The sequence below is a fragment of the Notothenia rossii genome (genome assembly GCF_949606895.1).
Source record: "Notothenia rossii genome assembly, chromosome: 10".
Lineage (NCBI taxonomy): Eukaryota > Metazoa > Chordata > Actinopteri > Perciformes > Nototheniidae > Notothenia > Notothenia rossii.
The window spans coordinates 1631872-1659124 of record NC_136908.1 but is presented as its reverse complement, the minus strand read 5'-3'; the positions used below and the strand labels follow the sequence as shown (position 1 = coordinate 1659124).

At 43.6% G+C, this 27253-nt stretch overlaps 2 protein-coding genes across 2 annotated transcripts in view; one reads left to right on the top strand and one right to left on the bottom strand.

Annotated features, from left to right (window-relative positions):
• LOC307022910 (uncharacterized protein) overlaps positions 1 to 27253 on the top strand; it is a 153231-nt gene that overhangs the window by 21895 nt on the left and 104083 nt on the right. The gene's annotated exons all lie outside the window — the stretch shown is intronic.
• LOC307022908 (H-2 class I histocompatibility antigen, K-K alpha chain-like) lies at positions 14003 to 21288 on the bottom strand. Its single transcript, XM_079655834.1, has 6 exons — positions 21133 to 21288; positions 18303 to 18569; positions 17477 to 17755; positions 16166 to 16468; positions 15825 to 15925; positions 14003 to 15624 (listed from the first exon to the last, which is right to left on the bottom strand). The coding sequence occupies exons 1-6, from the start codon at positions 21185 to 21187 to the stop codon at positions 15562 to 15564; spliced, it is 1068 nt and encodes a 355-aa protein (XP_079511960.1). The 5' UTR covers positions 21188 to 21288; the 3' UTR covers positions 14003 to 15561.

The window sequence follows — 27253 nt, the reverse complement described above, 5'->3', positions numbered from 1 at the left end:
AATTACCAGGGGGTCTCCCAACGACACAGGGTTTCCCCGTTTAGATACTGCTCTGGGGTTCTACCAGCCCACCAACACCTGCTACACGACACACTCCGTTCTGCTATCGTAGCGGTCGGACATCCGAGGCTGGAGTGCCTGAAATATGACGGGCAGCGTGTTGTTAGAGGCCACGCTGTAAACGCCCCCCTGAGCAGATTACGGTGATCGTGTAGATTCTGGGGGTTTACTCCTCAAAAGATTGGACAGCCGTTCACCGGAGCCTTATCAGCACCGGAGCTCGGTATCGGAGACGGCCTAGATATTAACGTTGGTTGTATCGAAGTTAGATTCCTTTTCAATAGCTTATAAAGAAGCAGTGAAATCCTTTCAGAACAAACCAAAGTGTTCGTGTACGTTGTTAGAAAGTGTGTTTCTCCGTGTGACTCAGAGGCAGCTCTCTCTCAGCACCCTGACTGAGGAACCTGTCGCTCCTCACCTGGTTATAAACTGATGGTGTTTGTTTTGGGTCATTGCATGTTTCTCTGTGCCGAGCAGCTTCTGCCTAACCCGTTCTCCAGCAGCTGGAAAGTCCCTGCTCTCCTTCCCTTTCTGTCTCGTGTCTCCTTTGCGTTGCAGCGTCGTTTCCTCACCTCGTCTCCTTTGCTCTGCAGCGTCGTTTCTTCGCCTCGACTCATTTAGTTTAACAATTGGTTCAAACATACAGGAAACATGCTGTAACAACTGTTAAAAAGTATTACAAAGTGCCATTAATCATGAGCACAAATACATGTATATACAGTATATTTGACCATCTTCACTCACAACCCACTACAGTTCAGTACTTCTACTTTTACTAAGTACAAGAGTACTGTGTGTGTGTGTGTGTGTGTGTGTGTGTGTGTGTGTGTGTGTGTGTGTGTGTGTGTGTGTGTGTGTGTGTGTGTGTGTGTGTGTGTGTGTGTGTGTGTGTGTGTGTGTGTGTGTGTGTGTGTGTGTGTGTGTGTGTGTTGTAGCAGAACCTCTGCTCCGCGCCGTTCCTTTATGAGTGGGTCAAATTAACAGAGGAAAAATTCCAAGCAGCCAGGATAAGGGTTAAACACTAATCTGTTTTAATGGTAGAACAAACAATACATCACCTAATCTCCTATTCACGAAGCCCTCTGCAACTGCAGCTTCAAAAATGCAGAGTACTCCGGGCTCAGGTTCTACCACCGTGTGATATACGTACCACGACAGTCAGTCAGAACAAGAGCGCCGATCCTCAAAATCATCACAACATATATACACAGAGTTCACTTCTGAGCGAGCTAGCCAGTGAGTTGGCTCTGTTCCATTGGTCGGTTTTCACTTCTGGGCGGGACCCCAGGTAGTGAGTCAGCAGTTGTTGATTCCATCTGTTGCTTTCCTGTGCGTGTGTGTGTGTGTGTTTCTCTCTGCCCCCCTTGTCATGCTTTGGAGTCATATCATTTCACAGTCAGAGGACTCTTTAACAGAAATGAACACATATCTTATCATGCAGTTTATCACACAACAGTCACCTGTTTTTCTTTATGAAAGCCACAATTCATATGTTTTAAACATCCTGGTCTCATGACATCCATAGGATTTAGATAACCTACAGAGACCAACTGTTAACTATCTCTGACCTTCTTCTCACCTAAAAGTCAGCCTTCTGGAACAAACACATTTATTGATAAGCTCAAAAGGACCTTTGTCTCGTTTACTGTGTGACCCAATTCTCAAGGCCTGCAGGATGTGCATCATTAACTACAAGAATTTAACTGCATTATATCTAAGGAAAATGTCTCTGGGAATTCAACTGTTAATTGCACAGTCTATTGATAATTAACAGAGAGACCCTAGGGGCCTCTTCTTGGTATCTGCTAGGCAGAAGTCACTCAATGCAGAAATCACAAGTTTAACACACATTCTATATAAGGTGACATTAAAATGAATATACCAGAAATACACTATATCAAACTTTCTGCCTCCCTCAATTCCCCCTTTTGATCTCATCCCACGAGATCAATTTACATAAGACATTTGAAACATAACTACTGTCCTTCTTTGCCACTGTGTCTGTCCCCCTACATTAAACCTTTGGGAACAGAACACAGCTTTCAATGTCAGTGAAAGAACTATTAGAGGGGTAATCTGAGTGCTAGAAAGCAGTGTCCTTGTTTTGTTGTGAATCATCAGGGCAGCCCCCAGCGGAATACGCCAACAAGGGCAGCTGATAGGGAGGGGGAGATGCGGTTTTCCCTTCCATGGTGGAACTGATGAATCTGATCAGAGAGAAGTAGAGTCCTCTGCTGCCTCGTGATGTCCCCCACACTGCTGATAGCCGCTTCCAAGTCGTCTGCTGTAAGGATGTCCGCGAGGTCCTTCCTGACGCGGTCTAGGGTCCTTCCTGATGATTTCCTCGCCGCACACTGGCTCCAGTAGTACCCGATGTCCCCCTTTGCTCCTCGGCGGATGGCATGAGATGTCCTCTGGGTCACTCAGTGGGGGCCGGAGAACCCGGGGTTGAGCCACGTAGGCCTGACGACCTTCAGCCAGACGAACTCCGCTGTGTCGGCCTCCTGCTCCTCGGGTCCCCCTTTTGGCGTCAGCAACCTGTTTGGAGAAATCTGATACCCACCCCTTAAGTCTACGCTCAGGGCTCCTGGGCCCTCAGGTGTTTGACCCACCACTGGTAGGCTGCTTGGAGCCTGTTGGTGGGGTGTCTTAAAACAACAGCCGTCTGTGAACAGGTTTTCTAAATTAGTTGCAGACCTCCTGTCTGCCAGTGCAGCTTCAGAATCTTAACACTTGGCCTGTGTCAACAAAATAAACCCTAACATCTTCAGGTGAACTAAGTAACATATCTCAATAGCTCTGAATGTATGACAAGCATCTGTGTTATTTTGAAATGAAATCCTTGAGATCCTATTTAAAATCTAAATATAATATTAGCTGCTAATGTCTCTGGTAAAGAAACACACTAATGTTATGGATTCAAAAACAACTAAAATCATGATACTGACAAAGTGAATGATTTCCTGGTGATACTGCTTCTACCTGTCAGTGCTTAGATATTATCAAGCTGAAAAATGAATACAGAAATCCAACATACTGTCATCAAATGTCTTTCTATTATGAATTTAAATTAAATGTATATCCCCATAATGATCGAAACAATAAAGTCTGGCTTTTACTTCTTTACCAGGCTAGTTATAAGATGTTGTCTAAATTAAATTCTATCTCATTACATTACTATGTTTTAACTTAACTGTAATATGTTCTTTCTACATTTCAAACCTCAGTTACTTTAATACCTGTTGAAATATTACAAAATTGTTTCATCATCACAGTTCACCTTTTCATTCTAATTCTGGAATTACCTCTCTCCGTAGCCCCTTGGCCACTGATTCTGCATCTGTGTTACCTGTTAAAGCCCAATCAATATTAGAAACATGTCAACACTTTTTAGGAAACCTCTCGTTTCCCTTGGAGCTCCAGAATAATGTGTTAGTCTAAAAACATGCTTGGTTAGTCATTGTTTTAGAATCATGCAGTTACACTGATCACATGCAGACATTCATTCACACTCACACTGTCAGTCAGGGTCAAAGGTCATTTGGTCTCAGTCTTTTGGCCATGGGTCGTGCCCTGCAGAGACTTTGATATTCTACTAGCTGGAGTTGTACTCGTGACATCATTGTGTTGATGTCAACCAATGCAACAACGTTTTTCTCGTGTTCGCAGCACCATTTTCTTCAGATGTTTAACAAACAAATGATCAATACACTTTATTAATATACCGCCTCTAGGAAACACAATACCTGACAAATGTTCATGCAAGGCATTCTTAAGTGAACCTGCAGAAAACGGCCTTTTGAATTAATATTCCAAATTAATCAATAATAATAATAATCCATTTTATCAATTTGTTTATGACACGCAAATCACTAACACATTTTCAATTTCAGCATAGGCCAGGATCTTTCGTCTACAAAAATCAGTCATATATGGAGCGCCATCATTTATTACTTCGTGATTACAACTTTAATTGTCAGATATCTCTAGCTTGTCATCGGGACGGCTGCTTCCCACATTTCCTGCAACTTGGTACAAAACTCACTTCCTTATAGTACTACTACTACTGCAAGTTATTTACACCTAATTATTATTACAATGTTTAATAGATCAAATTCAGAAACTTGTGTACATAACTATTATCTTGAGTCAGATCATTACTAGGATCTGTGTAGCTCTGCACTTCATAGCTCATTATACTCATTAATCTTCAATTCTGGTCTACTTAAAAACAATGTAATACTCTTTAGCTGTGTGTGGAACCCTGGGTGTCTGAACACGCAACAATTACTCCTTACTTCATCAGGGATTCAAAAACAGAAGTCATTTCATCAATGGTTTGTAGTTGAATTTTAGGAATTGTCCCCTAATGTAGGCACGTCTTTACCTTCTAGCATCTCTAAATATCAGGTCAACACTAATTAAATGGATGTCCATTCAAAAGGGGAGAAGCATGTCTTTCAAACTCATAAAATGATGCCTTGCGCTCCCTGTGAAGCTGCAAGTAAGACCTAAAAACCACAGCAGGATGGGTTCCCCACATTCCTTCCAATTATATGGCTTTTTCAAATCAAATGTGCTGTTTCTACTTTTACTCCATTTTAAACGCTACATTCTGGACTACAAACAACAGTTATTTCCCCCTAAAAAGTTCTTGTCTAGTAATATATGCCACAATGGTAAAACCAATACCTAAAAATGAAATAGTATAATTTTTCAGAACTAGTTTTCCCTTCAACATTATCCACACAAATAAAGATTTGTCGTATAGAGTGGTTCCTAAAACTCTCCCTCTAAACTGTAGATCGATACTGTAACAAATTAAAACACTACCAAATTCACACATGAATAAAAACTCTAAAAGAATAATTTCTAAACATGCTGAAAAGATTGAAGAATCTGTTCTACTCTGTCATGTCTCCCCCTTTCTGCCTCAGTGTGTTTTAGGAGGATTTTCCCATTTTACTTTAATAGTTTCCCCTTTACTGCTATTTTTAATTTACCACTTGATTAATTCATGGTTAATAAATCTGTTTGTCTTTACGTATTTATCAAGTCAATTCAAGTTATTTAAATGTGGTCTCTTTTATGTGCGTTTTGTGAATAACTGTGTTTATGTGTAAACTCACTCATTCCCGTTCTCCTTTTCTCCTCCCCTGGTTGTCTCAAGCCGTGACCCCGACCTCCTCACTTCTAATCGACCATGCCAACTCCTCTGATTCTGTCTTCTCTTCAGTCCATCAGCTCTTGAATCCATCCGCTGTAACTCTTTTAGGCAGCCGTTGGCCCAGTCACATCTGCAGCCCACATCATGCCACTGTTCTTGTACTGCTTTGCATTTCATCTCCTCCTGTACAGTCTCTTGGCTGTTTTTATGGAGGGCGGATTCTGCTCTCATGTCCCACACTCTACTTGGAACTTCATGTCCTGTCTGAGGGACTGATGCGGCCTTGAGAAGGGAGGAGGCCGTCTTGAGAAGGGAGGAGGCCGTCTTGAGAAGGGAGGAGGCTGCTCAAGCAGAGACCTTCAACCTAGCCTTCCTGCGCACTCTTGGCAAGGTGCTAGGGGGACGTTGCAGCCGACGTGGCCCGTCTCCCCCGTGATACTTCAAATAACCTTAATAGTTATTGTACATATTATATATTTTTTATCTAGTTTGTACTTTCTTGTTTATTTTTTTATTTTTAAATGTTCATTTTATTTTAATTTTTACAATGCCATGTATATTTATGCTGGCTGCTTTACAGTTTTAAATGTTTTATTTGTATTGTTTAATGGCATGCCTTTTTGACACAAACATTTGTTTGTATTGTATACTGCCATCAATAAAGTACTTCTTTGACTTATCTTATCTCTTGTTGATAATGAATTGCACCCAACAGAAAACAATCAGATTCACATAATCTTGATTTAGAGAAGATATAAACATACATGAATTTATAAAGCAATAACAAACACCATCAGTTAGGAAAAAGCCCATAAGATAAAAGTTAGTTTTAAGAGATTTAAAGCAAGAAATTGATTTATTGTGTTGGAGAAGCCTGTGACCTCAGATGTTCATCGTCATAACTACACTGTGGCTATGTATGACAACATAAAAAAACCTTGAACCTTTTGGGCTGTGTCTTTCAGACCGAAACCATCATAACACATACAGAGAAGACGATTGCTTGCGCTGATCCACTAGGCAGGCACAAGCTCCCCCTAACCCATTCAAGCAAGCTTTGAACATGTCTAGAAGAAAGATTGAGGTTATATTTTAATATATTATTTTATGTTGTGGATACTTTAGCCTCCATCCATTTTTACAATTGTCCACACTATTTTACACTTGCCTTTATGAATATAGTTTTGTTGTGTTTTACACTTTAGTGTTTATGTTTATAGTTAGCTTTGATATTCGCTTAATTTATTAGAAAGATTTTCTTTTCATGATCTGATATTTCCTCAAATGTTCTTATTATGGGGCAGTACATGGTGCTTGAAATTCAAATATTTACTAAATATTCAATTCAGATAACAACATTTTTGTTTAAAACATTTGACAAGCACATGTATATGAAAAAAAAAAGATTTATTCATGTTCATTACAATGAATACAATACAATGCATATTTAGGTATTCAGGTAGCGCATCAAACCCTCTCTGCTGTCAGTGCCCTCCTCCTCTGCACCTTGAGCCACTGCTAGCTCTGCTGCTGCTGGTGCTTTCCACCCATCATCATAGTCCTCTCCATGACTCTCGCAGAGGTTATGCAGAGCACAGCATGTCAGCACCATGGATTTCACAACTTTCACATCACAGTCATTTCTGCACCTACTTTGAAACATCACTTTCCTGCTTGCTGTGATCACTTTCCTTCTTGCTGTGATAACAAGCCACACACCAAGAAACAAGTAAACGATCGCTTCCACATCCTCCATTGTTGTGTGTGTTTTGTGAGTTGTGTCGCATTGAAAATGACGCCACTGCAGTTTTACCCGGCGTCGCTCCGCCCAAAAAGCCCGCCAAAAAGCCAATCTCCCCGCCTACACTGCGTTGCTACCCCAGGTCCTAAACTGTAATGGGAATGCGCCACGGCCTCGGACGGCCAGCGAGGCAGCCCGAGGCCTGAGCGAGGACGCTTAGGGACGCTTAAACGGGGCTACCCCGCTGCAGTGGAAATGTACCATAACTATAGTAGCTACAGTAGCTACATTAGCTATAGTAGCTACAGTAGCTTCTGTAGCTACTATAGTTACTGTAGCTAATGTAGCTAATGTAGCTACTGTGGCTACTATAGTTACTCCAGCTAATTTAGCTACTATAGTTACTGTAGCTACAGTAACTATAGTAGCTACAGTAGCTACATTAGCTAGAGTAACTATAGTAGCTACAGTAGCTACAGTAACTATAGTAGCTACAGTAGCTACATTAGCTAGAGTAACTATAGTAGCTACAGTAACTATAGTAGCTACAGTAGCTACATTAGCTAGAGTAACTACAGTAGCTACAGTAGCTACAGTAACTATAGTAGCTACAGTACCTACATTAGCTAGAGTAACTATAGTAGCTACAGTACCTACATTAGCTAGAGTAACTATAGTAGCTACAGTAACTATAGTAGCTACAGTAGCTACATTAGCTAGAGTAACTACAGTAGCTACAGTAGCTACAGTAACTATAGTAGCTACAGTACCTACATTAGCTAGAGTAACTATAGTAGCTACAGTAGCTACATTAGCTACAGTAACTATAGTAGCTACAGTAGCTACAGTAACTATAATAGCTACAGTAGCTACATTAGCTAGAGTAACTATAGTAGCTACAGTAGCTACATTAGCTAGAGTAACTATAGTAGCTACAGTAGCTACAGTAACTATAGTAGCTACAGTAGCTACATTAGCTAGAGTAACTATAGTAGCTACAGTAGCTTCTGTAGCTACAGTAACTATAAACTGTGAAAGTAAAAGACTAAATAACTACACAACATTTATGGCCTAGCCTATAGTCAACACAGTCTCAAGACATTTCGTGTTATAGTCACAGAATTAATCTATTGATTCGTGTTCACCAACACGATTTTCGCAATTTTCTTCTTGTCACACAGAACAATTTAAAAAGCAATGAAAATAATAACAAATTAGAAGGAAACAAATATTTAAAAAAATACAGATTTCAGTATTCTGAGGCTCTGAGGCCCATTTATTTTCCTCGCGTATGGCAAAAAACTCCAACAATCATATAATTTAAAATAAAAGGGATAGGGTTAAGCTTAGGGTAAGATATTGAGTAAAAAAATGTTTTTATGAACCACACAGCTTCTGGTATTCCAAGACCCGACGGGACAAAAAGCCGTGGTGCAGGCACGAAACATACTACCAATAGAAATACATTGCTTTTTAAATAGTTGAGGAACCTGCGACCCAAGTTTTTCATTCATTGCATAACTACACCGTAGTTGTGTATAATATGATATGTCAATAAACCTTAGCTTAGAAAATCTTGAAAGGGGTGTGCAAACTAGTCATTATATACAGTCTTTAATTAACTATTAGTGGAGAATAACGAGTAATGAATATACTTTATAGGGATCCTATTAATATCTAATAATAAAATAATAAAATTCAATGACATGCTTTAACCACCGGGTGTCCCTTTCTATCAGCTGTGCACCGTTAGGGTGTAAATACAGCCTATCTACCGATTGGATCAAATATAAAAGCCAGCCGAATTAGTGTTGATTGGGAAAAGATTGTCCCACTCTTGACCTAACAATCAACATCGGCCCCTCTGTTGTTTCCCCGACTCAGACTGCAAGGAATCTGGGTGTGATCCTAGATAACAAACTGTCCTTCACTGCAAACATCTCTGCTACAACCCGCTGCTGCAGATACACTCTTTACAAAATCAGGAGGATATGTCCCCAGCTGACCCAGAAAGAGACGCAGGTTCTGGTCCAGGCTCTCGTCATCTCACGCCTAGACTACTGCAACTCCCTCCTGGCTGGTCTACCTGCATGTGCCCTCCGACCTCTGCAGCTCATCCAGAATGCAGCGGCTCGTCTGGTCTTCAACCTTCCTAAATGTTCCCACGCCACACCGCTCCTCCGCTCCCTTCACTGGCTTCCAGTAACTGCTAGAATCCACTTCAAGACTCTGGTACTTGCGTACCATGCTGTGAATGGATCTGGCCCTTCCTACATCCAGGACATGGTTAAACCGTACACCCCAGCACGTGCACTCCGCTCTGCATCAGCCAAACAGCTCGCTGCACCCGCACTGCGAGGGGGACCCAAGTTCCCATCAGCAGAAACACGTGGGTTTGCTATCCTGGCTCCAAAATGGTGGAATGAGCTCCCCATTGAAATCAGGACAGCAGAAAGCTTACACATCTTCTTCAGACTGAAAACTCATCTCTTTAGACTCCACTTCCAGAGATAGAGTTACTAACAAAGCACTTATATACTAATAAAGGGCTGGCTTATCTAGAGCCAGTTGAGTAGCACTTGAAATATTTAGCTCTATGAAACCTGATGTACTTATATGATTCTGTTTTCCTCAAGGTTGTATCTTCCTGGTCGAATGTACTTATTGTAAGTCGCTTTGGATAAAAGCCTCAGCTAAATGCAATGTAATGTAATGATACTGCAAGGAGGCGTATTGTGTGAAAAGAAATGTAAGATGTTGTTTAATTGATGATATATTTATGATCCACGTCACGTTTTCAGTTTTGGCGGCAGTTCTCCTGTTTGTCTAGAAGTCTTCTCATCAGGGCTCTATAAATAGAGAACTAAGGCAGATGTGTAATATGTAATGCAGCCGAACCGTGTATTACGATGCCGTTATGTGATGACCTCCAAAGAGAAAAGCAAGCACACTCGGAATGAAGTATTATTTTATTTTTAAAAAACGTTTTCAGATTTCACATCACTTAAACACCAAATCCCAGCATGCATTGCGGCTAAACCATCCAAATCATCGAGCTGAGGATCTTGCCTACGTCTGTTTCCGGTTACGTTTATCACCGATGTATTTTGTTATACACACATTCCTTCACATTTACATTTTAATTTGCATTAAAGTTTTTTGTGAGGCCTTCTAACATGTTTTTAAATATAACTACGGTTGTAGTTGAAGAGTTTGTAAATTAACATGAACCGAAGCTTTTGCCTGGCAACGCAATCACACAACGTCACGTCCGTTAATTCCCCATCCACACCTATGATCCACATGCATGGATTAACATCGATTTAATACATTAATGTAGGCTTTGTTTCTGCTAAAAGAGGTGTCGACCAGCTGGGGCAACAAGAAAATCGGCGTAATCGAGTGTGATTATTAAAAAATAAATCATTACGTCGGGTAGCATTTGTTTGGCATTTCTGGGTATTTCTCCACTGGTTAACATGGGTTAACAATATTGTGTAACTGTCACGTTTGAAAGGACGAAATCGTGACATCTTCACGTCTCCCAGCATGGTAAATCGTCACATGTTCACGTCTTGCCTTGATTCCGGGTTGACTTATTCGGCCTTGCGGCCCAATAATCGCTCTGACCTGGTGAGGCGGGGGCATCTCGAGCAATGAGCGAGTAGCCCACACACCCGCCGCCATGATCATCATCCAGGGAGAGTACAGGCCTGGGCGGTGGACTTCCATGGACGCCGGACTCGGAAGGAATGGCGAACGTGAAATGGCACCGCCTCGGACAGTTCCTGGTCCCCCAAACACTCGAAGCAGAGGTGGTGGGGATCGGCGCCCGCTATTTAAACCAGGGCACCATTTAAAAAAAAATGTCGTTTTCTTTCTTTCTCTTTCTTCCTTTCTCTCAAAAAATACAATACGTCTCGGACTCAGTGCTAGGCTATCACCTCCACTCGTTGAAGAGTAAAGGATGATGGTCAGGAGGCGGGGCCTCCTTTTATACGGAAGTGAGATGCGCACGCATTCAGGTAGGCCTGCCCCGGGGCCGGCTACGTCTATAGAAAGCTCAGTAGGTGAATACTTGCATGATAAGGTAGTACCCACATAGAGTCCAGTAGAGGGCGGAGCCTGTGAGAGATATAACTATAAAAAAGAAGATACAAGGCACTTAATGATCTCATACATGCAAGTGGAACATACACAGATTAACACTTAGTCTAAGTGTAAACAAGGTAAATATAGCTAATGCTAGCTGTAGCATATCCCTCCGAAATATGGTCGTGGACCATTCACTTTGAATGGGGTGACGTCACGATTCGTCAAACTGCATTGTGGGAGCAAAGCGTAGCTTCTCTCGCGGTGCTCGCTGCAAAAGTAGAGCAATGTTCGACTTTTGCCGCCTCGACGGAGGCGTCAGCCAATCGAATCATATGCCAGTACAAGCTCTAGCCAATCAAACCGCGTGCTTGTGTGTCTGGGGCGGGAGATTCATGTGATTGGTTGTTGGTCGAGTTTCAGCCCCCCACCGCCGGCAAGCGACAACGCACGCCGCCTTGTATAGGGGCCGCTTGGAGGTGGGCGTGTCTGAAGCTTGAGGGAGTTAATGCGAGCAACGCGACCAAAAACCAATCACATGAATGTCCCGCCCTGGACATAGTAAGCAAAAAAAGCCCGGTTCTCCTATCCACTCTAGCCAAAATGGATACCGGTTTGGTAGCAAGGGTGGCATTGGTATATGCATTGTATCTCGGGAGGCGACGTCGTGTGCGTCGCTGTTGGGTACATCCGATACTCCGAAAAGGTCTGCAACGGGGGGAATACCACGTTTTGGTCCAAGACCTCCGTCTGGATGACGAACTGTTTCAGCAGTATTTCAGGATGAGCAAAGACCATTTCGACGAGTTGTTCGGCAAAGTGGGTCCACTGATTACAAAGGCGGACACCAGCATGCGTTTGTCAATCGGACCCGCCGAGCGACTGGCCATCTGTCTACGGTACGTTTTGTGTATTTCTACTTCTTTAATCTGACTCTGTATAGGAAGAGAGAAAATGCATGCCATGGATGAATGATGAATGAAGTCTGTGATTTAGTTCAGATGGATAACATTATTTAAGATAGCTAGGTGTGTGTGTGTGTGTGTGTGTGTGTGTGTGTGTGTGTGTGTGTGTGTGTGTGTGTGTGTGTGTGTGTGTGTGTGTGTGTGTGTGTGCGTGTGTGTGTGTGTGTGTGTGTTTGTGTGTGTGTGTGTGTTTGGTTCCACCAGACATGCCGTGTTACCGAAGCGTCCCAGCAGCGTCTCGCCGCTGGGCTCCGCTCGAAATAGGATTGAAGTCTATTTTTCGACGCAACGCAGCCGTAAGGTAATGTCGGGCAGGCAGGAAGTGGAACGTTCAGAGCATATATAGCATATACATATATACAAACACACAAACTAATTTTGCAGACCCTATCCCTCCGTAGGGAATGCCAGCGTTCTCCTCCGGTTTACAGGCACTGTGTAAATTATATATATAGAATAATTATGATGATGAATGCATTTTTTTACCACTAAAATACAGCAACACATCTTTGATTCATGTCGTTTATAACTGGGATATTACAATCATTATTAACTTTGTCTGTACAAAGTAGCCTGTCCAGGAAATATGCCCAAATCAACTAAAACTGCGAGCCAGCAGGCAAGAAGCTCCGCTTCTGAAATGCTTCTGAAACGAGCCCGGTGGGGAATGACGCCGGAGGAGGCCGGACCAAAACCGCGGCGCTGCCGTAACGCGCTGCAGACGGACCCTGTGGAATCGAGGGGTTAGGCTACAGTCATTGCTTTCTGACGGACTTGAACCTTTCACTCTTCAGGTTGCATAGGGGAAATTAGTAGCAGTCTACTGCCTTTCTTGGGCGGTGTCCAAAACAAAAGACGTAGAACTGAGAATTGAGTCCAACTTCCTTTTCAATCAAACTCACTAGGCTTGTTTGAGACAAGCGAGACCGACGCAGACCTGCGCAATTTCGATCAACGTCTTGCTAGTGCATTGCATGATGGTTAGTCATTTTGTCCGACTTGCTCTGGAGGCTCGCCTACATGAGACGTTGAAATCTTGCGGGACAAAGACGCCGGTAGCCTTGAGAGCGAGGCGCGGCGAGGCGGCGCAGTTCCTCTCCGCGGGCTGCGGAAGTGAAATGCTTGATGGGAAACGACTCGCTGGTATCTCGAGCTGAGCACTCATTGGTGGGTTTTACCCCATGCTGGTGATGAAACTCTCCAATTGGCTCGGCAAAAGTTTGTTGTTTTGTGCCAGTTTTACATCACCACTTCCTTTCACATTTTTCATAATTGTTCCATAATGTTTATCATCATGAAATTAATATCTATATATGTTATACTATAGTTGCACTGCTTACCGTTTTTATACTTTATATATCTTAGCATATTCATACACACTGTTCATACTGCTCACAGGCTGCTGTGTATATTCATACCCCTCACTGTTTATTCATCATTCAATTCATTCTATCTTTTATTCTGTAGATTGTGTACATTACTTTTTACTTTACTGCTTGTGGCACTCCTGGTTAGAAGCTAAACTGCATTTCGTTGTCTCAGTACCTGTAATCTGTGCAATAACAATAAAGTTGAATCTAATCTTGAGCAGGAACAAATGTATTTAATTAGTATATCTGACATTAACGATTAAACACGTAACCGAGTCAAGCTGACTCCGGAGGTGGCGGTATGCACCTTAAAGTTGTTTGCAATCCGCCAAAAAAATGGGAGAAGAAGAAGAAGCCGACTCCGAGCTGTCCGACTTCAGGCAAGCTTTTAGAGACCTCCCCCGGCTAGCCTACTTCCTTTTCAATCATACTCTCTCACACTCTTAACCATTCTTATGCACACACCCTATCATTCTGTTTGCACATACCTATAGTCATTCACATGAACTATTATTACCTCTTATATAAGCTATTATTCGGCCTTTCATTCACTGCTATTCTGTTTTACATAATTGTTGTGTTCAAAATTCCAGGAAAGACAAACAACTTCTAACTTTAACTATTTATTATGAGAGAGCAAAATATATATATATATTCACTTAGTGAAGGGCTCCATCACGTCATAGAAATCACAGGCAGCAAAGCTGTAATCTGTAACCACTATTTCCGGAAAAGAACCCCGAACCTCATGCGTGCATACATACATTTTATTACACAGGGCGTTGCCCGTACATTTATGATTGGTCAAGACTAGCTGAAGAGACACCATGGTTTAGACTTGGTTCTCTTTGGTAGGTGCACAGACTTTGAAAAAGGTCTCTTGGCAACACGATCCTCCAATCAGCATTCGGCCGGCCTGTGGAAGTCCCTCCCTACTCTGGCACCATCATACGTAATTTGTTTTCGCTAACGTTTCTACAGAAAAAGTGGAATCTTCATAAGGCTGCTTCCTAGCTGTGTGTGGGAGCGGAGCTCATCCGAAGCTCAAGGCCAGAGTGATGTCCTGTTTATGAATAACTCTTTCTATTCTTCCAGCGCCTGCACCTGACCTTGCTACATTAGTATTGCAAGCTGAAAACGTTCTTCTGACTATTCCCCTCGTTGGTATCCAACCCATCAGAACCTGGGATTAGTGATTGTGTCTATTTAGTTTATAGTCATAGCAATCTCATGAGCACAATAAGCATATACTGTAATAATAAGAATCCCTCTTGTAATGTTATATAAAAATAGACTTCACAATATGATGTTATTAACATGAAATACTATTCCCTCTTATATAGGTTATTATTCTGTCTTACATTGTTTACAGATTACACACATACCACTATCCTCTTTCACATACACTATTATAATGTTCTGATTGTAGTTGTTTGTGAAAGACGATAGTGGTGTGTGTACGAGAGTATGATGGTGCGTTTAAGAGATTTTGTTTTTGTGTGTGAGAGAGAATAGTTATTTATGTATGATAGTAAATGAATGACAGTATGTTAAAGACGGTATGATACTGTGTTGGAAACAGTCTGGTGGTGTACATGTGAGATTCTGATATTGTTTGTAAGACCAAGTATGAGTTGTGAGCTAGACGGCCTCTCATATTTAAATCTGTTACTTAATATTGATTATTTTACCAGAAACCACATAGAGGTTCAGCTTCTCTTAGAATTAAATTGAAATACATAAGAGGGAAAGCCACCTTTTGATGTGAAACCCAAATGATCCAAATAACATGATTCCTCTGTTCTCCAATCAATGAGCTATTGCTTGATTTCCAAACCCTAATCTGATCAGTTATCGATCAGATGATGAATAATGAACAGTTTACGGGGAGAATGTGGTGGCAGCGCCCCCTGATGCCGAAACCTAAAGACACAGAACATGTTTACCTGATTCAGACCTGAACTATCCCTGAGTCAGTTCTCTGATCTGCTTCTGATGTACAGGTGAATGTTTCTAATTGGTGTTTCTGGTGTTGTGTTCCTGAAAGCATGGTGCCTTTCTGAGGTCACTCTGCAGAAGGGTTTGAACTCTAATGCTGCAGCTGGAGAGGTTTGAGAGCAGATAAAGAGCTCTGTAACAACAGGTGGAGAGTTGATGTGAAGCACCTCACTGTGATGGCTGGTTCAGTTTCTCAGTGAGCTCAGAGCTGGAAGAAGTTGTTTCTATTGGCTGAAAGAAAAAGCAGAGAAAGTGTTTCAATCCACCGCCCCGTACACAACAAGGAACTAACACTGATTATCCCTGTAGAGAACACACCAAGTGCTTTCATATCAACATCACACTGAGCTCTGAGTCTGATCTGCTACCTCAAAGCCTGACATTAAAAACCCTGAGAACTCATGAGACAAGGTTTCTGATTGGTCGCTCACCGTTCCTCTTCCTGTACACCAGGAATCCAATCCCAGCGATGATGAGGAGAGCGAGAGCAGCCACTGCAGCACCGATGATAAAGAGGAGGGGAGGGGATTCCCTGAGGAGCAGAAACAACAGGAAGTCTCAATCTGAACTGAGGAAGGAAGCTTCTTCAGGATGGGCATCAGGTCTGAGGCTCCTGAAGGGCCCCTTCCTCCTCGTGGTGTCATGCTGGGTTTGTCTTGAACCCTTCTTAGTGTCTCTCCCCTGAGACCCATGTTTCAGGAGAGAGACTATGACATGTTGTCAGGGTCTGCTGACTGTTAGTAACCGTTGAGCCGTTGTGATGCAGTCTTACCTCTGTTGGTCCTGATCACAGCTGAGTCCAGTACGATGACCTGGTCCTCCTTCACCCCAGAGAGCTGGAACATACATCGGTACTTGCCCCAGTGTTCAGCGGGGACTGAGGAGACGTCCAGGTCCACGCTCATCTGGAAGGATCCGTCGTGGTTGGGCAGGATCTCTCCGTGGTACACGTTGTCGTGAAGCTCCTCTCCGTCTCTGGTCCAGAACATGGCGACTCTGTCCGGGTAGAAACCTGTAGCGTGGCAGCTGACTGGAGAGGAGGGGGACTTCTGGAGCAGAGACACTGAGGGGATCTCTGCACAAACACACTTCAGAGGTTACTGACTCACAGTGATATCACTACAGGGACTTCTGATGTACTGTGAGCATCACTGAAGGAGAACACAGAGTCAGTGCTTCAGTCAAATTGGTTCAATAAAGACTTTCTTCAGTTTTATATCATTTCATATCAAATACTGTTTAGTGTTGTTCAGATTAAAGAAGCACCTTGAATATCTCCTCTTAGACTTTTCAGATTTGTTTCTATTTCTTGACATTTAAATGTGTAAAGAATTCATTTATTGATCTGAAAACTAGTCATTACTTAATCTATACTGAGAAGAATATGAAGTTTGATCCCAAAAGAAGTAGAAGAGCAACAGATGAGATGATCTCCACTGCACTGTAGAGCTATAGCACCATTCACTGAATAGTTGATCAAAAGAAAGTTGATTCCAACTCGTCTGATTATAAAATAACACTTTAAGTTCTTTATTAAAGAAATATATCAACTTTTTATAGTTCCAGTTTTTTTTTTTTTTTTTTAAATAAGACTATTTTGGTCTTAAATCCTTTGCAGACAGAAAGTCTGCGTACGATGAAACACGGACAGCTACACACCAACACATTCAGATTTACTACACGATGCACACACTACGCCTGGTTCATCAGGTCAAGATGAAACGGTGTCTTCTGTCTCCATGTCCCAAAAGAACACCTTGGTTTGGAGAGGAGTTTCATGTTTTACTAATCTTAAAAAAGACAGAACAACTGGTAAAATACAAATATACAGAGTGAGACAGAGAGTGAGACACAGAGTGAGACAGAGAGTGAGACAGTGAGACACAGAGTGAGACAGAGAGACACAGAGTGAGACAGAGAGTGAGACAGAGAGACACAGAGTGAGACACAGAGTGAGACAGAGTGAGACACAGAGAGAGACACAGAGTGAGACACAGAGTGAGACATGTGTTGTCATGTCAGAAACCCAGGAGACATGAACATGGAGGTGTTTATGAAACTCCATCAGGTCATGTGACTCTACCTGTTCTCATCAGAAAGCTCCTCCCAAGGTTCACATACTTCTTCAGATACTCAGGACAGACCTTGGTGAAGTAGTTCTTCTTCTGGGCCATCAAACCTTCGTCCTGATCCCACTTCTGTTTGGTGAGGACAGCCTCTGGTCTTGGAGCGATCCATGTCTCTGTCTCCTGGTCCAGTACTATGAAGTCTTCTCCATCAAAACCATGGTGTTCATAACCTTTGACCTCATCAGTCTCATCATCCCACTCACAGCCTACCATCCTCTGGTTAATATGGACACCTGAGAGAGAGAGAGAGAGAGAGAAAGAAAGAGAGAGAAAGAAAGAGAGAGAGAGAGAGAGAGAGAGAGATTTCTCCAGTTTCCTCATTCAGTCTTTTTGATTAGAAATAAATCCCTTTTTCTAACAACATCATTATGAAACCGAACTTCAGCACAGACTGTTTCCTGAACGTGTCGTTAGCCGAGTTTCTTCTCTTCATGACTTTATTTAATTAACTTTAGTCACTACAAGTAGAGTTAGTCTCATGTAGAGAAAAAAGTGACCTCTGGTGGTTATGATGGACAGAGACACCGTCAGTGCAGTAAAGCAGCTTCTGTGTGTGTGTGTGTGTGTGTGTGTGTGTGTGTGTGTGTGTGTGTGTGTGTGTGTGTGTGTGTGTGTGTGTGTGTGTGTGTGTGTGTGTGTGTGTGTGTGTGTGTGTGTGTGTGTGTGTGTGTGTGTGTGTGTGTGTGTGTGTGTGTGTGTGTGTGTGTGTGTGTGTGTGTGTGTGTACAGGATGTAGATATAAACAACATATTATCAGTAGAAGGTGAAACATGAACTAACCTCCATTTTGGTTGAAGCGCTGCTTTGCAGTTTCAATGTTGACTTTGAAGACCTGCTCGGCAGCCAGAGCGATCTGAGTGTTCCTCTCCCAGTACTGAGGATCCTCGTCTGAGATGCTCTTCATCCAGTCCTGTTTGGGTTCTTCTCTCTTGGTGTTGCTGTCGTAGTGAGTTATCTGAACGTCATCAACCAACCCAACACTAACAAACTCTGGGAAGTTTGGGACTCCAGAGGACGCAGTGTCGAAATACTTCAGAGAGTGAGTCCCTGAGAGAGAATAATAAAGTAGAGTGAGTCCCTGAGAGAGAATAATAAAGTAGAGTGAGTCCCTGAGAGAATAATAAAGTAGAGTGAGTCCCTGAGAGAGAATAATAAAGTAGAGTGAGTCCCTGAGAGAGAATAATAAAGTAGAGTGAGTCCCTGAGAGAATAATAAAGTAGAGTGAGTCCCTGAGAGAATAATAAAGTAGAGTGAGTCCCTGAGAGAGAATAATAAAGTAGAGTGAGTCCCTGAGAGAGAATAATAAAGTAGAGTGAGTCCCTGAGAGAATAATAAAGTAGAGTGAGTCCCTGAGAGAATAATAAAGTAGAGTGAGTCCCTGAGAGAGAATAATAAAGTAGAGTGAGTCCCTGAGAGAGAATAATAAAGTAGAGTGAGTCCCTGAGAGAGAATAATAAAGTAGAGTGAGTCCCTGAGAGAGAATAATAAAGTAGAGTGAGTCCCTGAGAGAGAATAATAAAGTAGAGTGAGTCCCTGAGAGAGAATAATAAAGTAATAACTTCAGTTGTTAAAATCTCCAAACAATGTTTATTCCCCACATACAGAAAAAGAACTACAGTCGTTACCAGATCTGTAAAGTAACTAAAGGTATTAAATACATGTAGTGAAGTAAACTAACTAAGCCCTGCGTGTATGTTTCAGGCTTATCAATGAACAACAGGAGGAGTCACAGACATAAGAGCAGCTGTTAAATAAAGCTCTTCTGACCTTAGCTGGCATGTGGGTATATATTAATGCTGCCCATTATGGGCACAAGCTATTATCACCCATTTATTAATGATATGTTTTAAATGTGAGTGTTTCCTATCCCCTAAACCTCCAGGGATGTTCACAGTTTAATACTGGCAACTTCTTATTATGCGAAATACGAAAAAGTCTTTTAAAACTACAACTCCCAGTAGAGACGTGCCATAGATAGAGAATATGTTGCGAAACACAATAGCCAGCATGTGTAGTTCTGGGGACGGGGTGGGGGAGGGGGGGACGGGGTGGGGGAGGGGGGGACGGGGTGGACCCGTTCAAATCCAGTTTTGGACAGTCTGCCGTGGTTCCATCCCATTTCAATTGCTGTTCGACGCTCGGCGTAACCCTCGGAGCACACTCTCCAATCACAGAGCTTGAGGACTATCACAGGTTTGTCCAGCGAAGCGAAGAGAATACTTACTTCCGAGTGTAATATTCTCTAAAGCAAATTAGCTCCTCCGACCCTCGGTCCTGACGGACTCCAACTTGTGTTTATTAATCAAACAAATAAATAAATAAACACAAGGATAATGATGTGTTGTTGTTGAGTAAATGGAGAATTGCACAGGGGAAAATAACGTATGCCACAATTTTAGATGCGGATTTTGTTAAACTAATACGTTTGCGCTGTGGACCAACACTATAAATTGACGGGGAAGGGGGTAGCAATAAAGATAACACCATTAAACAGTTAAACAACATAACATAAATAATATCGATAGCAGCGTCCCTAGCAACCACCTTGGTAAGAATGACAACGTTGTATGGACACAATTTCCTGAAGTAATCTTCGTAATAACTAGCAAACTAAAGATCATGTACATCCACTGCGCACATAATATGAAATAACAACTCATATTTCTCGCATCAAATGACATCAAAACGCATTTTAATGGCCAAACTAACTTTAAAATAGGCAGTTTCCACCGAGAATAAAACGAAGTTCGGCCATGTTTTTTTTTTCTCTAGGGAGAAATTTGAAGATCACGTGACATAGACGCCAGCCATTGGAATGAATGGAATGCAGTTGGAGGTCAACCAATCACAGAGCTTGAGAACTAATCACGGGGCTTGTCAAACAGAGCACATGGTGTAGTCCTAAACGATAGCTGGGGATTCTGGGTAGTGTAGTGTCTTCTGCCATCCTTTACTCCGAAAAAATAATTGTTTCTCCGAATCAAAGGGGAAAAATACAAAAGCATTGCACACAATTTAAACCAATCAATGTTGTGTAATTAACAAGGATAATCTGGTGTTTTTTAGTCGATGAGTAATGCAGATATTACTGTAAAATCAATCGACAGTAAGGGGAATACTTACTTCCGGGTGTACAATTCTCCGTTATCCAATGGGAATGGACGCTCACATTGCCTTTAAGGGCAGCCAACACAAACAAATGCCGTGCTTCCATGAGCGTCAAATCCCGCCGCAGATGGGAATACATTGCAATCAGTTGAAAGCTATTTGCGTTCCTTTATGAAGCTGAAGGAGCCTAGGGGCGTCACAACTGCAAGCCACGGGACCCTGACCAAGCGTCGCTCCTGGACGATTATTGAGTGAGAGTGTGTTGCACATTTTCACTAGTATTTTCGGTTATGGGAAAGTTCCAAACATTAACCAAAACAAATAATTTTGCTGTAAAATATTTGTAAACAACAATCCGTTTCATAAACTAGACGAATTAAAGTAATGAAAAAACATGGTTGTGCTTTGTGGTACCTCAACTCAACTTTTAGGGCCTTAGTTCCTCTACTGTAAACACATGACGCACTTCTTATTTTCCAACGTAAAGAACAAAAAGACTCACGTGCAGATATGCAGTGTGGTCCTACTATTCCCAGGAGAAGCAGAAACAGCAACATCTTGATCTCACGAGGCTTTCTGTGTGAAATGTTCTTTATCCACAGGAACACAGCCGTCCTTTCTGCAGAGCGGGATGTCAATGAGAGAGAAACACAGAAGAGAGGTAACACCAGCTCCTCTGAGCCAATGAGAATTCAGTCTGAGCGTCGCGTCACTTGTTGCTGGTAAATCGGGCTCACTCAGGTTGTGTATCGAAAGTGAAAGCAAGGCAAGGCAAGTTTATTTATAGAGCACATTTCAACACAAGGCAATTCTAAGTGCTTTACAAAAATGAAAATGCACATTAGTTAAGTTTAATTTGTCTTTTCTAGGACTTTCTAGGAGTGAAAGCTGATCTTGTGCTGCCTGAGTGAGAAGATGCAGACATGCTTTATTCTGCTGTCTCTGTCCTCGTGCTGCTCACACACACTGTAGGATCACACACTGGGTTCTTTATCTGATTCCACGGAACAGTATTTATCTCATCCTACTCTAGAACACAGTTCACTTTAATCTACATCTGACTTGCACCATAGCGTCCCGTGCTCCATTCTCTTGCACTATTTGGTTTCTTTAAGGTGCGGAAATATGATAAATATTATTATTAATCTTCTGGGATGTAACAGTGAGCTACAGATCAGACACTCTGCAGTCTGGGGGGGGGACAGTAGGGTCTCACTGCTTTGTGTGCCTTTGACTTGAGAGTGAGTGATGTGAGAGTGTGTTATTTGACACAGACCTGTGAGCTATAGAAGCATCAGCTTCTTGGAGGAGAGGTCCTCTACCAAGTCCATATCCGTTGAATGATGTTCTCTATGTGTACGTATGTGAAGGTGTTGTGGTTCAGTGCAGCTCTCGGCACACATCAGGCCTTCTATCAGGACAAACTACATCATACAACACAAGAGTTTCCAGATCTGACCTCAGCGTTTGAAATGAAAGCAATAATGAATGAAAGCAAAGCAGAGAGAGAGTCAGAGAGCGTCTGGACATCGACCTGTGAACGCTGAGCAGTGCTTCTAGCAGAGAAATGTAACACCTGTTGATGTTTGAACACCTGACCAGGGCCGCCGTAAGGGGGTGAAAAGTTAGGACGATTCTAAGGGCCCGTGACTGACAGGGGCTCCAAAAATTGTAGAACATTAAGAACAAATGTTTAAGTAACCTTTCATCAATCATCAATAATTAACATTAATAATAACAATAATAATAATACATGGGACTTTTATAGCGCTTTTCATGAAACTCAAAGACGCTTTGACAGAGAATTAAGAAAAGACAACAAAGAAAAAAAAGAAATACAAAAAGAGATAAACAAAACAGAAAATAGGGGGGGAGGGGGTGGTCAGTGGTTGAATGCAGTGTTGAACAGGTGGGTTTTGAGTGATGTTTTGAACGCTGTGAGGGAGGAAGAATCTCTGATGGATTGGGGGAGTGAGTTCCAGAGGGTGGGTGCAGCAACGGAGAAGGCTCTGCCGCCCCAGGACAGGAGGTTGGCAGTGGCAGAGCGGAGGGAGCGAGTGGGAGTGTGTCTGTGGAGGAGGTCAGTCAGGTAGGATGGGGCCAGGTTATGGAGGGCTTTGTACGTCATCAGGAGGATGTTGTACTGGATTCTCTGGGGGGTGGGGAGCCAGTGGAGCTCGATGAGGACGGGTGTAATGTGTTCACGGATTCGGGTGTGGGTGAGTAGACGGGCGGCGGAGTTCTGGATATATTGAAGTTTGTTGAGGGTTTTTGCAGGTGAACCATAGAGGAGGCTGTTGCAATAGTCCAGACGGGAGGTGATGAAGGCGTGGATGAGGGTTTCGGCAGCAGTGGGAGAGAGGGATGGACGTAGACGGGCGATGTTTTTGAGGTGGAAGAAGGCTGTCTTTGTGCTCTGTTTGATGTATCTGTTGTAGGAGAGGATTTGGTCAAATATGATGCCTAGGTTCCGGATGTGAGGGGAGCTTTGAACTGGGAAGCCGTCTATGTTGAGGGTGAAGTTATGGATAGGTGTGGTGAGCTTTTTTTGTCCAATGATTATTATTTCAGATTTATCGCAGTTGAGTTTCAGGAAGTTAAGTTGGAGCCAGGATTTGATTTCAGCGATGCAGTTTGTCAGGATGGAGTGGGTAGCAGTGGAGATGGACTTGGTGGAGATGAGAAGCTGGATGTCGTCGGCAAAGCAGTGGAATTGAAGTCCATGACGGCGGATTATGTGACCAAGGGGAAACAGGTAGAGGATGAAGAGGAGGGGGCCGAGAACTGAGCCTTGAGGGACACCTTGGGGGAGAGGAGCGGTGGGGGATTTGCAGTTATTGATGTAGATGAACTGGTTTCTGTCAGAGAGGTATGAAGTGAACCAAGAGAGGGCAGTGCCGGTGATGTTGAAGGTGGTTTCAAGACGGGTGAGGAGGATGGAGTGATTGATGGTGTCGAAGGCAGCGCTGAGGTCAAGGAGGATGAGGATGTTGAGGTTACCAGCATCGGAGGAGAGGAGAAGGTCATTTGTAATTTTGAGGAGTGCGGTTTCGGTTCTGTGGTTTGAGCGGAATCCGGATTGAAAAGTTTCATAGAGGTTATTAGCAGAGATGATGCTTAACTTGTGACGCTACAGCGCGTTCCAGAACTTTTGACAGAAAGGGTAGGTTCGAGATTGGTCTGAAGTTATTAGGGTTGTCAGGGTTGAGTCCAGGTTTTTTCAGAATAGGGGTGATAGCAGCTATTTTGAGGGACGGTGGGACGGTGCCAGAAGACAGGGAGGAGTTGATTGCTGTAGTGATGAGTGAAGAGAGAGTAGGAAGGCAGGCCTTAACAAAGCTGGAGGGGATGGGGTCCAGGGTGCAGGTGGCAGTTTTCATTCCTGTGAGGAGATCAGAGAGGACAGTAGGGGAGACAGGGGAGAACTGGGACAGGGGTTGGCAGGATAAGGGGGAGCAGGTGGCTTGAGGGAGAGCTGGTGTGGTAGTGGCTAAGCTGCTGTAAATGTTGTCTACTTTGCTTTGAAAAAATTTGAGAAAAGAGCTGCATTTGTCTACCGTGAATGACTGAGTGGTGGTGTCCAGGGGGCTGAGGAGTTTGTTTATTGTGGAGAAGAGTGTTTTAGGGTTTCCGGAGCCAGAGTGGATTAACTGAGAGTAGTGGGTGGTGCGGGCATGGGAGAGGGCATCTTTATATTGCTGTAGGTGGTCTTTGTAGGTTTGAGAATGAATTGTGAGACCTGTTTTATTGCGGAGTCTTTCAAGTTGCCGGGCACGGGTTTTCATCAGACGGAGTTCAGGGGTGAACCAGGGAGCAGAGCGGGTGAAGGAAACTGTTTTGGTTTTTATGGGTGCAAGTTGGTCAAAGCAGGAGAACAGAATGTTGTTGTAGTAGTCAGTGAGATCAGAGGGGCTATGGAGGTCCACAAAGGGAGTGGTGGATATTTTTTATTTAAGAGAGGGAGGATGAGAGCGAGGTAGCTGAGACACAGCTTAATTTACGGAAGTTGATTTTGCGTTTTTGCTTTGGTGGTGGGGTGGGAATGTTGATGGTTATGGTGATGGCTAAGTGGTCGGAGAGGAAGAGGTCTGAGCCAGACAGATGGTGAAGGTTTAGTCCAGTCGAGCAAACAAGGTCCAGAATGTTGCCACGGTTATGGGTCGGAAAGTTGACATGTTGAATGAGGTTGAAGCAGTTAAGCATGTCCATGAAGTCTGTAGTTATTGTAGAGTCAGTGGAGTCCATGTGGATGTTGAAATCACCAAGTAGGAGGACTGAGGTGGAGAGAGAACAGAGCTGGGTCAGAAATTCAGAGAAATCAGAGAGGAATGATGGGTTTGGTTTGGGAGGGCGGTAGACAACTGCCAGGACTGACTGTGTGACCAGAGAGTTTAAAAGCCAGGTGTTCAAATGAAGGAGCAGATGAGATGGGGATGAGGCTGGTTTTAATGTCCTGTCGGTGTATTACAGCAATTCCACCACCTCGGCCCTCCGAGCGTGGCTTATTTATGTATGAGTATCCATTGGGTGTAGTGAGGTTGAGTGAGAGATAATCCAGAGGTTGTTGCCAGGTTTCTGTCAGACAGAGAAAGTCCAGTTTATTGTCCAGAATGAATTAGTTGAGAATGTGGCTTTTATTGTTGAGGGACCGGGTATTAAACAGAGTGACCTTCATATTGCTTTGTGTGGTGAGGATTGAGTCAGGTGTCATTGCCAGGGCTTGCAGACAGGGGGCGCGCTCGTCTGTATTGTTGTGATGACGTAGTCGAAAGGTGGGTGAGCGCTCAGCTGACCAGAGTACGGGGATGGAGTGACCTGTGTGAAAGTAAACAAACTTGCGACCGGAGCCTCTATGGATGTATCTGGTTCGTTTTAGAAGTTTGTGGTTTTTGATGACAGCGATACATAACGGTGTGGAATGGTTGTTGAGTTGTAGAAGTCTCGCAGCGGAGTACCTTAATGCCATGCCAGGCAGGAGAGACGGAGCGTTGAGTGGACAGGTGAGCCGGGCAGCCGCTAGCATTAGCAGCTAGCGGGTATCCTGCAGCTTGTTGACTGCAGAGGTGCAGGCAGCTAGCTCCAAGTAGTCCACGGAAGAGGGGTCCAGGCCAGCCAAAGGCAGGACACGTTTTGAGAAGTCCGGTAATGGGGTGGAGGCAGCGTTGGAGGAGCTAGGCAGGTGAAGCCGGGAGGATCAGAAGGAGAGCGGGTGGAGCGGCGAAACGGAGCCGGTGTTTTCAGGTAGGAAAACACGGACACTTTCACACATCTCAGTGATCCAGGCAGTGTAAAATTGACATAGATCTTAACCGGACTGGTCGGCCAAAAAGCTTCTAAGAAAGGTTGAGGAAAGAGTAGAAAAGAGTAAAATAATCCAGACAGAGAAGCGGCGAGCAAACTACGCCAGCGTCCTTTCACATAAACATTAACATTATATTGATAATGTACTCACTAAACTTACGATTCATTTCACTTTTTTTGTTCGAAAAGTTAATTATCCAAAGCCTCTGTACACCCCCCTCTATTTACATGTAATGGTTTGGTCCTGTCTCCAAACGCTGTGCGGCACCGCATTTTCTAGCAGAGTGAGAGCATGTGAGGCAGGGATGCGAGTACTTACGTGTGTACGATGTCTCAACGACTAACAAAGTCAGGATTTCAAAAAGGAAAAGAAAGGAGAGAAAGACAAGAGAGAGCGACAGTATGTCACCCAGTTTTGCTCTGATTTAGCACCACCATCAGGCCTTTTCATTTCCATTTCCGTTTTGTTGTCCATTTACACTTTAATACCCGCTTATTTTGTAGTTGGTATGTATATTTAATTAGAAAATCTGCTGCTTATGTTATTTTTTTTGTGATAGCATTTTATAAATGATAATATTGGTGTTAATGTTCACTTTATTTTAATTTAAGTGGTCATGTATATTTACATTGGTGACCCTGACAACGTCTCGTGAAGTTTCCGGGACGGACCCGAACAAGGCAAAAAAAAGGCTCGGTGCGCCCCCCGCAGAATTGGCTGAGGACGTCGCTCGCCATTCCCGCATCGTCTCTGCACTGGCGGACGGCAAGCCTTCCGGCTGCACTGAGACGATGCACGACCTGCTGGGTGGAGAAGAACCCGACTCCTTCCACATGGGGCTGTTTCTTCGGGACGTGCGGCTGCACGTCCAGGCTGCGCTAGCTAACGACGGCTAGCAGCTACCGATGGCTGCCAGCTAGCGGCTAACGGCTAGTTGCTAACGGCTATCGACCCTTTTGAGCTTTTTCCTGAAGCCTGAGAGGAGGTTCGACCAGCCGGTTGACCTCGTGTGGACAATCTCACAATTTCACCTACCTGTTTTGGACTGTAGACAGTACGACCCTTTTTGAGCTTTTTCTGGTGCCTGAGAGGAGGTTCGACCATGTCTGGCCGGCCTCGTGTGGCCAGTTCTTCATTCGCCACGACGCGTAGGGGCACCAACGAGGGCGACGGTATCCCAACCGGGGGTGGGAGGCGGGCCGGAACGGGCCGGAACGGGCCATCGTAAGGGGGCCGCAGTAGGCGAATGAAGTCTTCACCCGTCAGTCGGCGAAAGCTGGGTCGCTGAGCCGCGACGGGCGAAAATAACCCGGTGGTCCCC